Raw genomic sequence first — 11385 nt, forward strand, 5'->3', positions numbered from 1 at the left:
AGCGGCCACAGGTCCACAGTCTGCACCTCCAGCCAGCCCCCATGGCAGGAAAGCCCCCTGCCCAGTGGCAGTCCAGGTTCCACTGCCGCAGGAGCTCTGCTGGGCCCGGCCGGCCCCTCCTGCTCTTGACAGCTCCAGCTGTGGACCCCAGGTTTGCTGGCTCAAGGGAGATGGGTGTGGGCTCTGGTCCTTCTCTAGAGCCACAGGGAGAAGGCTCAACTGGAACCCTGCAGATACCGGAGATGGCCCCTCGGCTCCTGGGTCACCTTCTTTGGGCCTCAGGTAACTGTCAACCATCCATGCCCGAGCTGGGGTGCCACCTCGTGCCCACAGATCCCCTGAGAATCCTCTGACTCCCACACTCATCACTCAAAGCACCTGTACCCTCTCCCCTGGCACCCCACCTCTGTAACCTTTCACTTTGTGGGGAGGTGGGCTCCAGCCTGGTGGCTCAGTGGTTAAAAAAAAAAAAGCCTGCAATGTAGGAGCTGCAGGTTTGATCCCTGGGTTGGGAAGATCCCCTGGAGGAGGGCATAGCAACCTACTCCAGTATTTCTGCACGGAGAATCCCACGGACAGAGGAGCCTGGAGGGCTACAGTCCATGGGGTCGCAAAGTTGAACACGACTGAAGCAACTGAGCATGCACACATGGGCTCCAGACTACCTTCCTCGAGGTCTGAGACACAGCGGCGAGAGAAATCACAGGCACTCGGCTTGCCTGACTTAATTCTTCTCCTTTAAATAGCAACCCAGAGCCTCTTGGAACAGAAAGATGGGGGCGGAGGTGGGGTGTCGGGATCTGGGAGCAGCAGCTGTACAGACTCAGGCAGGATGGAGATATTTATGCACCACCGCGGCATTAGCTGCTTTCGGAGACCTCCTTTGAACTGTTAATCAAGCCCAATCTTTCAGAATAATAGCCTGATTATTACCGCCTTGTTTGCATAACAAAGAAGCCCAATAAAACTCACTTTGCCAAGTGCCGAGGGGTGCGAAGGCCCGGCCCTGAGAAAGGAGTCTTAGGAATGCGGAGCCGCTCCTGCGCCTGAACCCGGGAATAAAGACAATGCAATTTGCCACCGAGAAAAGCCCAACAGACCAATAAATTACCCTCGTGCAAAGGGATTAGATCAGGTTTCAGTGGCGGTGTAGGAGGGGTGGGGTGAGCCAGGAAAGAGAAAAAACCTGCCTCTTCTTAAAGGAGTAAGGCTTCTCAGAAGGCAAGCCGCCCATCAGGTTGGGTCTGCCCAGCTCTGTGGTCTGAAGGGTAACTGCCTGGATTCGTATACTAGCTGAAGGTTCTGGACTCAGTCCACTGTGTGCGGGCAAGGTGCTTCCTGCCATTCCTGGAACAAGCTCAGGTGAAGTTGGCTACAAGAACCGCCAGGATGCAGGGGAGAAGGTTCATGTGTACACAGATTGAAGGGTGGAGGCACAGATGGGACCAGGGAAGCAGCTGTTCCACGGGGTCTTGAAGGGCAGTGGGATTCGACAGGTGATGTAGGGCAGAGGTACAGAAGTCCAGGGGGTTCCAAAACAGCTGGGACTGGCGGGAAGGCGAAAATGCCCGGTGGTGGGAGCGCGCGGGGAGTTTGGAGCCATACACGGAAGCCCTGAGTGAAAGCCGGGGATGCAGCGAATGTGGTTCAGCATCAGACTGCTTTGCTCTGCTCCGGGTGGGGCTCGGATGATGCAAACCCCGTGTCCCCATTCACCCAGCTCCCTGTTGCCCTATTCTACCACGAGGCGGCACTAGACGAGGCCCAGCCGGTTGACCTGGTCGTCACAACCCAGCCCTGCCCCTTCTTCATCTCCAGCTGCTGCTGTTCCAAGTACCCAGCTCAGCCGGGCAGCAGCAGCCCTCCTCAGAGCCCTGGATCCCCTCTTCCCTTTGTCCCCTCAGTCGCAGGAGTGGAAGTCCCCTCCTGCAACGCTGTGTCTGCCTCTGTGGTCCCTCGTGGCCTTGCCTGTCCCCCCTGCCCATCTAGACACAATCCATGGTAATAGCTTCTCTCTGTGGCAACACCCTGTGTGGTTTCTGGTTCCCTGACTGGACCCTGATAAGCCAGCCCAGGTATTTCAGATCAGATCCCGCTGAAAGCGGGAAGCCCACCGAGTAATTTTCAGTACGCACATGGCATGATGAGAAGGCTATTTTAGGAAGTGGCGTAACATAAGAGAGGATGGCTTTAATTAGGGTAGAAGGAGGCAGAGCAGAGGGAGAACAGCTTCAAGGAGAACTCAGTGGAAGGGATTGAGAGCGCCCCCCCCCGTCCCTGCCCCCACCTACGCTGGGGCAGCACCGATGCTGAGGCTCGTCTCTTAGCAACAAGTTGGGATGCGGATCCCAAAGGAGGTGGGAAACCTGCTCCCATTCTCTGGGTGCCCCAGGGAGTGCCACACCGGGGCACCAGGCAGGTGCAGCGGGCCACGCCCCACCCTCTCCTGTGCTCTGGCACTGAAGCTGGCAGGGGACAGGGGACAGATATAGCACCAGAATTCGGCAAGCTCTGGCCTGGGCAGTGTTCCGGAGTCGCCTAGCTTGAGAGATGCCCGGGACTGCCAGGTTTGTTGCCCCATCGTCCTGGCGTAATCACACAGGTGTCTGGCGTCAAGACACCGAAGAGAAACACACCCAGGTAAGGGACTGGGTTTTTCATCAGGTGCAGACGACCCTGCCTTACTTAACCCACAAGCAGCCGGAATGATCCCCTTTCCTCAAAGGTATTCCTCCCAGCTCAGCCTGAGCATGGTCCGAGGAACCGCCCTCGCCCGTGACTCCAACGTGTCTCTTGCCCCCCTGAGAGCATTGGGGGAGGTCTCAGGGGCTTCCTCTGGGGACCGGCTGACCTGAGAAAGATGAAGGCAGGGGGAAGCTTCTCAGAGAATCTGTACTGGCTGAGGGAAGGCAGGAGGGGGACGTGTGCTATTGCGCTAAGTCGGTTCAGTCGTGTCCAACTCTGCGACCCTGGAGACTGCAGCCCAGTAGGCTCCTCTGCCCCTGGGATTTTTCAGGCAAGAATACTGGATTGGGTTGCCATTTCCTCCTCCCGGGGGGGTCTTCCCAGCTCCTGTGTCTCCTGCATTGCAGGTGAATTCTTTACTGGCTGAGCCTGAGGGAAGCTGGGGGTTAACTCACTGCTAAGTGTGGGCAGAGGTGGCTGAATGCCACTCGCCGAGCTGGGCAGGCGGCATTGCCGCCTCGTCACACCCAGCCAGGCTTCTCTGTCCCGGCTTCCACACACGCCAAGTCGCTGCAGGAAACCACGCTGAGTGCCAAGGAAAAGGGCACACCTCAGCTTTCCCAACTGGACACCCTGCCCCCAGGCTCCCCCTGGAGCCACACGCAGCCGGATCTGCAGCCAAGAGGGCGTTAAAAAGCACATGCGCTCACCATCAGGCCCAAGGCCACGGCGGGTCTGTCAGCAGGGCTCCTCTGGGTCAGAAGGGCCCACAGCAGGCAGGAGCCGGGCACGGGATTCCATGCCAAGACCACCCTGCCAGGAGGGCAGAGAGCTGAGCAAGCCTGGGTTCCACAGGGAGGATGGTTTGGGGGCAAAAGCATCACTTTTCAGGTATAAATGAAGCTTGCGGGTGAGCAGTTTGGGCTTCCCGCTCTGAGGCATTCCCCTTTCCCGAGTCTAGGTAGCTGCTGTTGTGCCCAGTCGTGTCCAACTCTCTGCGACCCCACGGACTGTAGCCCCCCAGGCTCCTCTGTCCATGGGATTCTCCAGGCAAGAATACTGGAGTGCGTTGCCATGCCCTCCTCCAGGGGATCTTCCCGACCCAGGGATCGAACTCGCGTCTCTTGAGCAAGTCTAGGTAAGACTGGCTTCAGAGACGACAATTTTCCATTCTGGTCCTGCCTCCAGGAACCCTGTGCTCCTCTGTTCAGCTGTCCTGGGTCAAAATCCATTTGAAGTGGCTTTGCTCCCCCACCTCCCTCCGCAGGCAGGCCCTTCTTCCACCTTCCTAGCGCACTGGGAGGGCCCGGCCCACTGTGAGCCTGTGTTCCTGGAACATTCCATAGTGCGGGGAGCAATAACGGGCTCCTTTCTGCGGGGACCTGGGCGCAGAGGGATCGCTTTAATAGGAGTTTCGGTATTCTGACTGCCCGGGCGAAATGGTGCATGAAATGAATAAATAAGCAAAAACCCCAAAGACATAAATCTGACTTAGGAAAATTTGCACCACGACAGCTCTGCCAAAGTTGTTTTCCCGACCTACCTATGGTGGGGTAGCATCTGCTTTGAAATGCTAAGGTGGGGATGGACAGGGAGCAGAGAGGGCCTTCGGGGAGAGGCAACCACGTGAGAGCCGTGGGAAAGTGTGGTCACTCTTCATTCTGCTATCCAATCATATCTCCAAAGTTTCTTATTTTCCCCCCCTCATCGTAAAGCCTTGTATGCTACACAGCTCAGAGTCTGAAATGCTACAGAGTGTGTTTAATGAGTGTGTTCATCCAAAATCTGGCGTGTGGAAAAGGACACGGGTCTGAGTTCTACTCTTGGCTCTGCTGCTGACTCTGCTGCGTGATGTTAGGAGCCTCTCTGACCCTTTGTTTTCTCATCGATACAGTGGGAATGACGATGCTCAGCGGGGAGGGGTAACCTTTCACGAGGTGACATATTTCAGACATTTATCAGAGTGCCTCGGATGCTCTGGCCACAGAATAAATGGGAGAGCTTTCAAAATTGTTGTTTGGGGATTTCCCCAGTGGTCCAATGGTTAAGAATCCGCCTTGCAATGCAGAGGAGGCAGGTTCAATCCCTGGTCAGGGAACTAAGATCTCACATGCCTTGGGGCAACAAAGCCTGTGTGCCACAACTAAGGCTGATGCAGCCAAATAAATAAATAAATATATATTTTAAATGTTGTTTTCTGCAAGAACCTATTGTACAGCACATGGAACTCTGCTCAATGCTATGTGGTAGACTGGATGGGAGGCGGGTTTTGGGGGAGAATGATACATGTATATGTATGGCTGAGTCCCTTCGTTGTTCACTTGAAACTATCACAATATTGTTAATAGGCTCTACTCCAATACAAAACAAGAAATTAAAAAAAAATTGTTCTTTTCCTTCAAATGATCATATTGTGGAGAATATAACAGTATCATGTCTTGAAGGCTGTTCATTAGTGATGGTAGCCTGTAGGAGGTTGGAATTTCGGTTATTTTCATTTTCTTATTTATCCTTTTCGATCTTTAGGTGTAAAAATGAGTACTGTCTTTATAAATAGAAAAACATCTTTTGGGAAGAATGGTTGGGATATCTGGACAACCCCCTCCTCCCCAAACCTGTGATCTCGGTCCGTGGAGCAAAAAACAAACAGAAACACAAAGAAACGCAACGGTTGGTCGTGTAATTTCCAGGATTGTGCCACGTGTGCTTGGGGTCCATATCAAAGAAGAGTGCATGAAGAAACAGGAAATGGGGTTCCTGCCCTTATAAACAGATCCAGTGATTTAGAAGATTAAAAACCCAAGACTCAGGAAGCAAGGAGGACACGAGGAAGCACAGGTGTTAGCAGCCAAGGTGACCGGTCCTCAGGTCACCGGAGGGACAGCACTGGGCCCCAACAGATGGCACTGACATTGGGCTTTGCCAGTGGGTGTTCCCTTTCCAAACCGGGCATGGCATGAGCAAGGCCTGGGGGCTGCCCACCCATAAAGTGGGTGGGTGGTGGCAGATACGGAGACCAGCAGAGACCTGGAGCCCAGGGATGTGCCAGAGGCCATGGGAATGAGGCTGGAGAGGAGTGTGGACCCCGATGTCAGCGGGCTCTCCCTTCTGGGTGCTCTGAAGAGGATCAGGCAGAGCCCTGAGTTCCTGAGCAACTTGGAAAGTGGGGCGGGGGCGGGGGATGCCTCAGAGGCAGATCCTAGGGCGGCTCAGCTGCTTGTAGTAGGTTATGGTGGGGACAGGCAGGAAAGGGTGCAGGAAGGAGGCCCAGCACTGGGTAAACGGACAGAAGGGCGAGGCCTCTTTTCACTCAGGACTGAATGGTCTGGGGTGATAGGATTAACAGACACAGGCCAAGCTCTGGTCCCAGGACACGGGGAGTCCAGGGAGACCTGCCATCCTGGGGTACTCAGGACTGAGGGGGCTTCTAAAAACATGGGACTCCCAACTTTAAAACTAGAAAGTCCTGGCTCCACTGGAATTAGTTAGTCACCCTAAAGAAACAGTGCCCTCAATTTTAGGCAGGTTGAATGCAGCCAGGCATTAAAACAGTGTGACACCCCAATCCCTCAACCAAACATAAAATCTGGATCCTCTAACCAGTTCTGAGGGCCTTGCACATTGCACCCAAGAAGGACATTTTAGCAGGAACCATATGACCTCCAACACATAAAGTGGTCCCCATGCGGTTCCCTCACCTCCAGAGACCTGGACCCGACTGGCCCATCTCATGGAGCATGCTTATCTGAGCCTGTTGATCGTCTCCACTCAGTTCTCCTTTGGCACTGGGGTGACTGCTAGCAATTCCTCCAAGCTTGCAGCGGTTTCCCTTCTTAAACCTGACGATCAGAGATCCTCCCCTTCTGCCCCAACTCATCCTCAGGGCCAAAGCGGTCAACCATCCGCAGACTTTACATCCCACCCTCCCTGGGAGCCAGGGCTCTCCCCTGCAGATCCCTTGGCGTGTCACGCACCAGCCTGCAGGCTGCGGCTACTGCCATCTGGCTCTGGCAATGGGACTCATTTCAGTCTCTCCCTCTGGGACACAAAGTCCTACTGGGAGGACAGTGATGTGATAAGCGGGTTGACTTGCTTGCACATTTTTGAATGGCAGCTCTCAGATAAACGTTCTCAAGTCTAGAATGACATGGATGTCCTTGGATACTGCACAGGGCCTGGGTCTCTGCAAGCCCTAGTTTCCCCACGAGGATTAATTCCTAAAACAACTGCAGTTTAAAAGGAAAAGGAAAGACGGAAGGAAACAGGAAAGGCCCAGGGCAATAATTTTTAGAACATCGATCCTCACAGTTGAGTACAGACTGCATGTTCCACTCCCAGAGCACCAGCTTCAGTCAGTTCCTAACACGTTCCCGGGGGAGGCTGGTGCTGCTGGTCCAAGGACCACACTTTGAGAACCACCGGAGCTAGAGTACAGCATCCATCTGTAGCCAACGGGAAGTGTGCCAACATGTCTACAACATATGACTTTGATGAGTTCCTCTTGGAAATTTGTTTTATTAAGTCAAGGTGGTTTCAAAGTTTTAAAAAGTATCTATTAATTGTGTTTTGAAGTGGATGTTATTAGTGGAAGACTCTCCTAAGAAGCCTTTGTTGGCCTCCTGCCACATGCCCCACTCCCAACTAGACGTGGCCACCCTGTCCATTGGCGGAAAGTACAGCATTGTGCCCGCAGACACCCTGCTGACCCGAGGGACATGGAAGGGTCCTGGTCCTTCCACTAGGCCTTGGAGGTGGATGCCAGCCTTGCTCAGATGGGGGCCCTCAATGCTGATCCTGTGTCAGGACCACAGGAGATGTGCCACGCACGCTGAGGACATGCAAGCACTCTCAAAAGACACAAGCCCTCTCAGTCTAGCAAGAGGTTAAGGCATCTTTCTCTGCATAACTATGTCCAATTTAATTTGCACTCCTATGGGTTTACTCCTGGACGCCATTCAAGTCGACTAGCACTGAACAAGCCTATGCTTTCATGCGGCTGTTCCAGCGGATTCCACCTGTCTTTGGAGGGAGAGGCCGGCACACAGGGCCCCTGACTGTCTCCAGTGCTTTCTTTTCTTTCTTAAACGCCCACCCAACTCCCCACCAGACCTGCAGGTTCCCTGACTTGATTCCCAAGCAGCCCCCTCTGCCGACAGGTCAAGAATTCGATAGTCCATCTCTTTGTGGTGGAAATGATCCATTTCACCTCTTGAGAGCCTCTCTTCTTGACCCAGGATTCCGGAGCCCACACGTTCTCAGAGCCCCCCACCGTATTCCATGTGGGCATACTGGAAGCTCAGTTTTCAGCAAGGTGGGCAATTTTGACTAAATGCGCCTGTCAAGGCCTCAAATTAGAAGAAACATTAGCCAGTTGGCATGACAGTGCAACAGCTATCTGCTCTATCTGCCAGGTTTTAGTTACCAGCCTTGAAGCCAAAAAGAAATGGGCTTCTTGGAAACAAGTGATGGAATTTGGGCTGTGAATTATATAACCCACCAGCTTTCCTCAGACTATGGGGGAGACGTTTAAAGTATTCTAAGATGGAGAAATGAAAACAGCAAACCCCCCACCACCCTGGCAGCTCCCTCCTACCTCTGAGTACCTCCTGCCAGCCTTTCCTTTCCTCTCCCTCCAGCCCGAGAAGCTAACAAGTGCTGCTGCTTTAAGAGCGGGAAGGTGTTGTTTTAAGGGCCTCTAAGCCCCCCTTCTCAATTTCAGCTCCAAGCTGAGATCACATCCCCCACGGCAGCCAAGGGACAAAAGCCATTTATCAACCCATCTGATAAAACCTCCAATGGGCTGGATCTTTATCTGGGCCAAATCGAGATGCACACACATTGTGAACTCCTGCTCCTCCAAAAGGAGGGATTTCTTTCCTTTTTGAAAGAAGAAGGTGGCTTAAAATTTTATTTTCTTAATTCTTGGGAGGGAACCAAATCAACCAGACCCTTCTATGGGGGGAGGCGGGGTGGTGGGTGGAAACTGCCTTTTAAAAAAAAAGGAAGAGGAGGACTCCCTGATGCTTGACCCGGTATGGAGGCTGTAATATTCCAGGGAGAGGGTGCACCGGGTGAGTCCAAGGGCTCTCTGAGGCATTGACACCCTCCACCCTGTCTTTGGCCGGGGCCTCCCCAATGGAATCCTGGGCTACGAGCAGGTTGCGGCTCACCCGGGACGCCCTTAGGGCGCGCGGGGCCCGGTGGGTTCCGGGGAGGGGGGTCCCCCGCCCCGAAGCAGGGCTGGGGCGGGAAGGTAAACGGATCCTTTCTCCCTTACCGCTGCAGCACGGTCCTCCCACCGGGAGCCCCAACTTACAGCCAGGCCGGGTCCGGACTGCCCAGTTCTGCCAGTTCCTGAAACCCAGTTGGCTGAGGAGCAAAACAAAACAACCCAATCCCCGGTCTGACTCAAGTCCTTTCTTGCAAAGCTCGGGAGTGCGCGGGGGCTGCGGATTCGTTCCGGCTGCGGAGCGAAGCAAGCTCTCAGTTTTGCAAAAAGACACCTCGGAACCCCGCAGCACAATGGAAGCGGCCGGGAAATCCCGCCTTGCATCGGGGACCATTTGGTCCGTGACGTTGGGTTTATTTGTATTTTTTCAGCAAGGGGAAAATGGATATAAAGGGTTTAACTGGCGTTTCCAGGCTGTGAGTAGCATATGGCAAAAATGGAATAAACTTTAATGAAACATTATAAAGAAAACAGACCCGGGATTTAAGTTTCGTGCCTTCCCCCTCCCCCCGAAAGGAAAAAAAAAAAAAGTAAAGAAACTGGAGCGTTTGGGAAGGAACAAATGCTTCTCTGTGGAGTTGGTCTCCCTTCCCCCAACAAAAACAAGAGGTCCCGGCTCGGAGGAATTTGAAAGCAGCGATCTGCCAAAAACATTGTGAAAAACTATGGGGGATTCATTGGAAACAGATGGGCTTTTTCAGCTTTAATTCTGAAATTCTCTCCCTTTCTGACACAATAAAAACAAACAGGGGGCGACGCGGGATGTTATCACACAGGAATAAGGGGCGGCGGTGCCCAGTCCGTGGGCTTCCCCGCGTGGGCAAGCCCGCAGGGGCGGGACGGGGTCCCGCGGGAGGGGGCGGTCCGGGGCTCCGCGGGGACCTCAGGGGCGCCCCCGGCTCCACCCCTGGGCACCGGACAGGTCTGCAAACTGCGGGGCGAGCAGCTAGAGAAAGTGCCCCCCGGATCGAATCCGTGCCTCCCTTTCTCCCCCTTCTCCGGGTCCCCTAAGGGAGCGTCCCCGCTACCCTCTATTCTGGGAAGTTGGGAGACGTCCCCGGCGCCTGCGATCTCCCCGCCTGGCTCTTTCTCATTACAGCCCGAGAGGGTCCCCCCCTCTCCCCCAGGTCCCCACGCGCATCCATCGCGCCTTCGGTTGGACGCGGGAGAAACAAAGACGCGTGGAAACGGGAGGCGGGGGCCCGAGGGCGCCCGGCGAACCTGAGCTCCGACTCGCCCGCAGACCTGTGGCCCGGCGCCGCGAGGAGACCCGGGGAGCGGGCCCCGCGCGCCCAGCCGGCCGTCCCCGGGCTGGGGCAGTGCCTTACCTGCGGGGAAGCTGCAGAGGAGGAAGGCGAGGGTCGGCCAGAATCCCAGGGCTGGACGTCCTGCCCCTCTCCCCATACCCATCCATCCAGCTCGGCCTGTTACCACTAGCCTCTCCCTGGAAGAAGAGTTCAGGAGAAAAAGAAGAAGCAGATAAATCACGCTGCCGAGAAAGGGCGGCCTCGCTCCGCCGGCGGGAGCTGCGAGCCGGGAGGCTCGGTCCACCTCGGCCGCGGGCGCCCGGCGCGCCCCCCCGCCCCGCGCGCCCCTCCCTCGCCAGCCATCGCCCGGCTCCCCGCCAATGTCGGCGCGGCTCCGCGGCCCCCGCCGCCGCGCGGCCCGCCCCCTCGAGCTCGGGTTTCAGCGCGGCCCGCGGGGGGCGGGCGGAGAGGAGCTGGGCGGGGACCCGGCGGCCGGGCCGCAGCGCGGGCCTCGGGGACCCGGGGAAGCCGGGGCTGGAGGACCGTGGGCGCGCCGCGGCGCCCCGAACCCCGCGGCTGTACACCCGGGAAAGGTCCCACCCCCCCGAGACGGCCAAGCCCCGCAGAGTGCAAGGATGGCCCGCGGCACCCCCGCCCCCCTCATCTTCCCTAAAAGTGGCCAACCTAAGTAGCAACTGAGCTTGAAAAAAAAACCACAACCCACCCAGGACCCCTTTACAACTAGACTGCAGTCCCAAAGTCGCCACTGACACCCGGCTCTTCTCTCACTCCGACGTGTCCCGGGTGCAAGAGGCTGAAAGATCCGCCTCTGATGTGTCCGGGGTGGGACGGGATGGCCCTCTGAATCTCCCCACCCCCCCACCCCGTGGCCCTCGAGCTGGGGGCCCACGAGCCCAACAGAGGAGGCGGGGTAGCGTCTCCGCCCCCCACCCCCACCCCGAGGCGTGGATGCTGCGGTCGCCCCCCTTGCGCAGGGCCCGGACGCTGGGCGCTGGCAGCCAGGGCAAGGCCACCAAGGCTGCTCTTGGGAGGTCATCAGGGTGGTGACTTCCTTTAACTTGGTCACTTATTTTTCCAGGAGTAAAATGTCTCCTCCTCAAGATTCCCAAGGCCTCGCAGCTGTCTTGCGGCTGTTGGGCTATTTAAAAGAGACTGGCAAGGTCCCCTGAGAAAGGCCTTTTGGATGGAACACACATAGGCCGG

The 11385-nt window shown here is 56.0% G+C and overlaps 1 protein-coding gene across 2 annotated transcripts in view; it reads right to left on the minus strand.

Moving 5' to 3' along the window:
* The window catches only part of RGMA (repulsive guidance molecule BMP co-receptor a), a 49375-nt gene that overhangs the window by 18023 nt on the left and 19967 nt on the right, over positions 1-11385 (minus strand). The window contains exon 2 of one of the 2 annotated variants that reach the window (XM_081550392.1): positions 10243-10358. The exons of the other annotated variant lie outside the window; for it this stretch is intronic. Coding sequence (XP_081406518.1) covers positions 10243-10358 — 116 coding nt within the window. The remainder of the gene's footprint in view (positions 1-10242; positions 10359-11385) is intronic. 2 annotated transcript variants of the gene reach the window in all.

Source organism: Giraffa tippelskirchi, chromosome 12 (genome assembly GCF_054371585.1).
Source record: "Giraffa tippelskirchi isolate mGirTip1 chromosome 12, T2T-mGirTip1v1.2.pri, whole genome shotgun sequence".
Classification (NCBI taxonomy): Eukaryota; Metazoa; Chordata; class Mammalia; order Artiodactyla; family Giraffidae; genus Giraffa; species Giraffa tippelskirchi.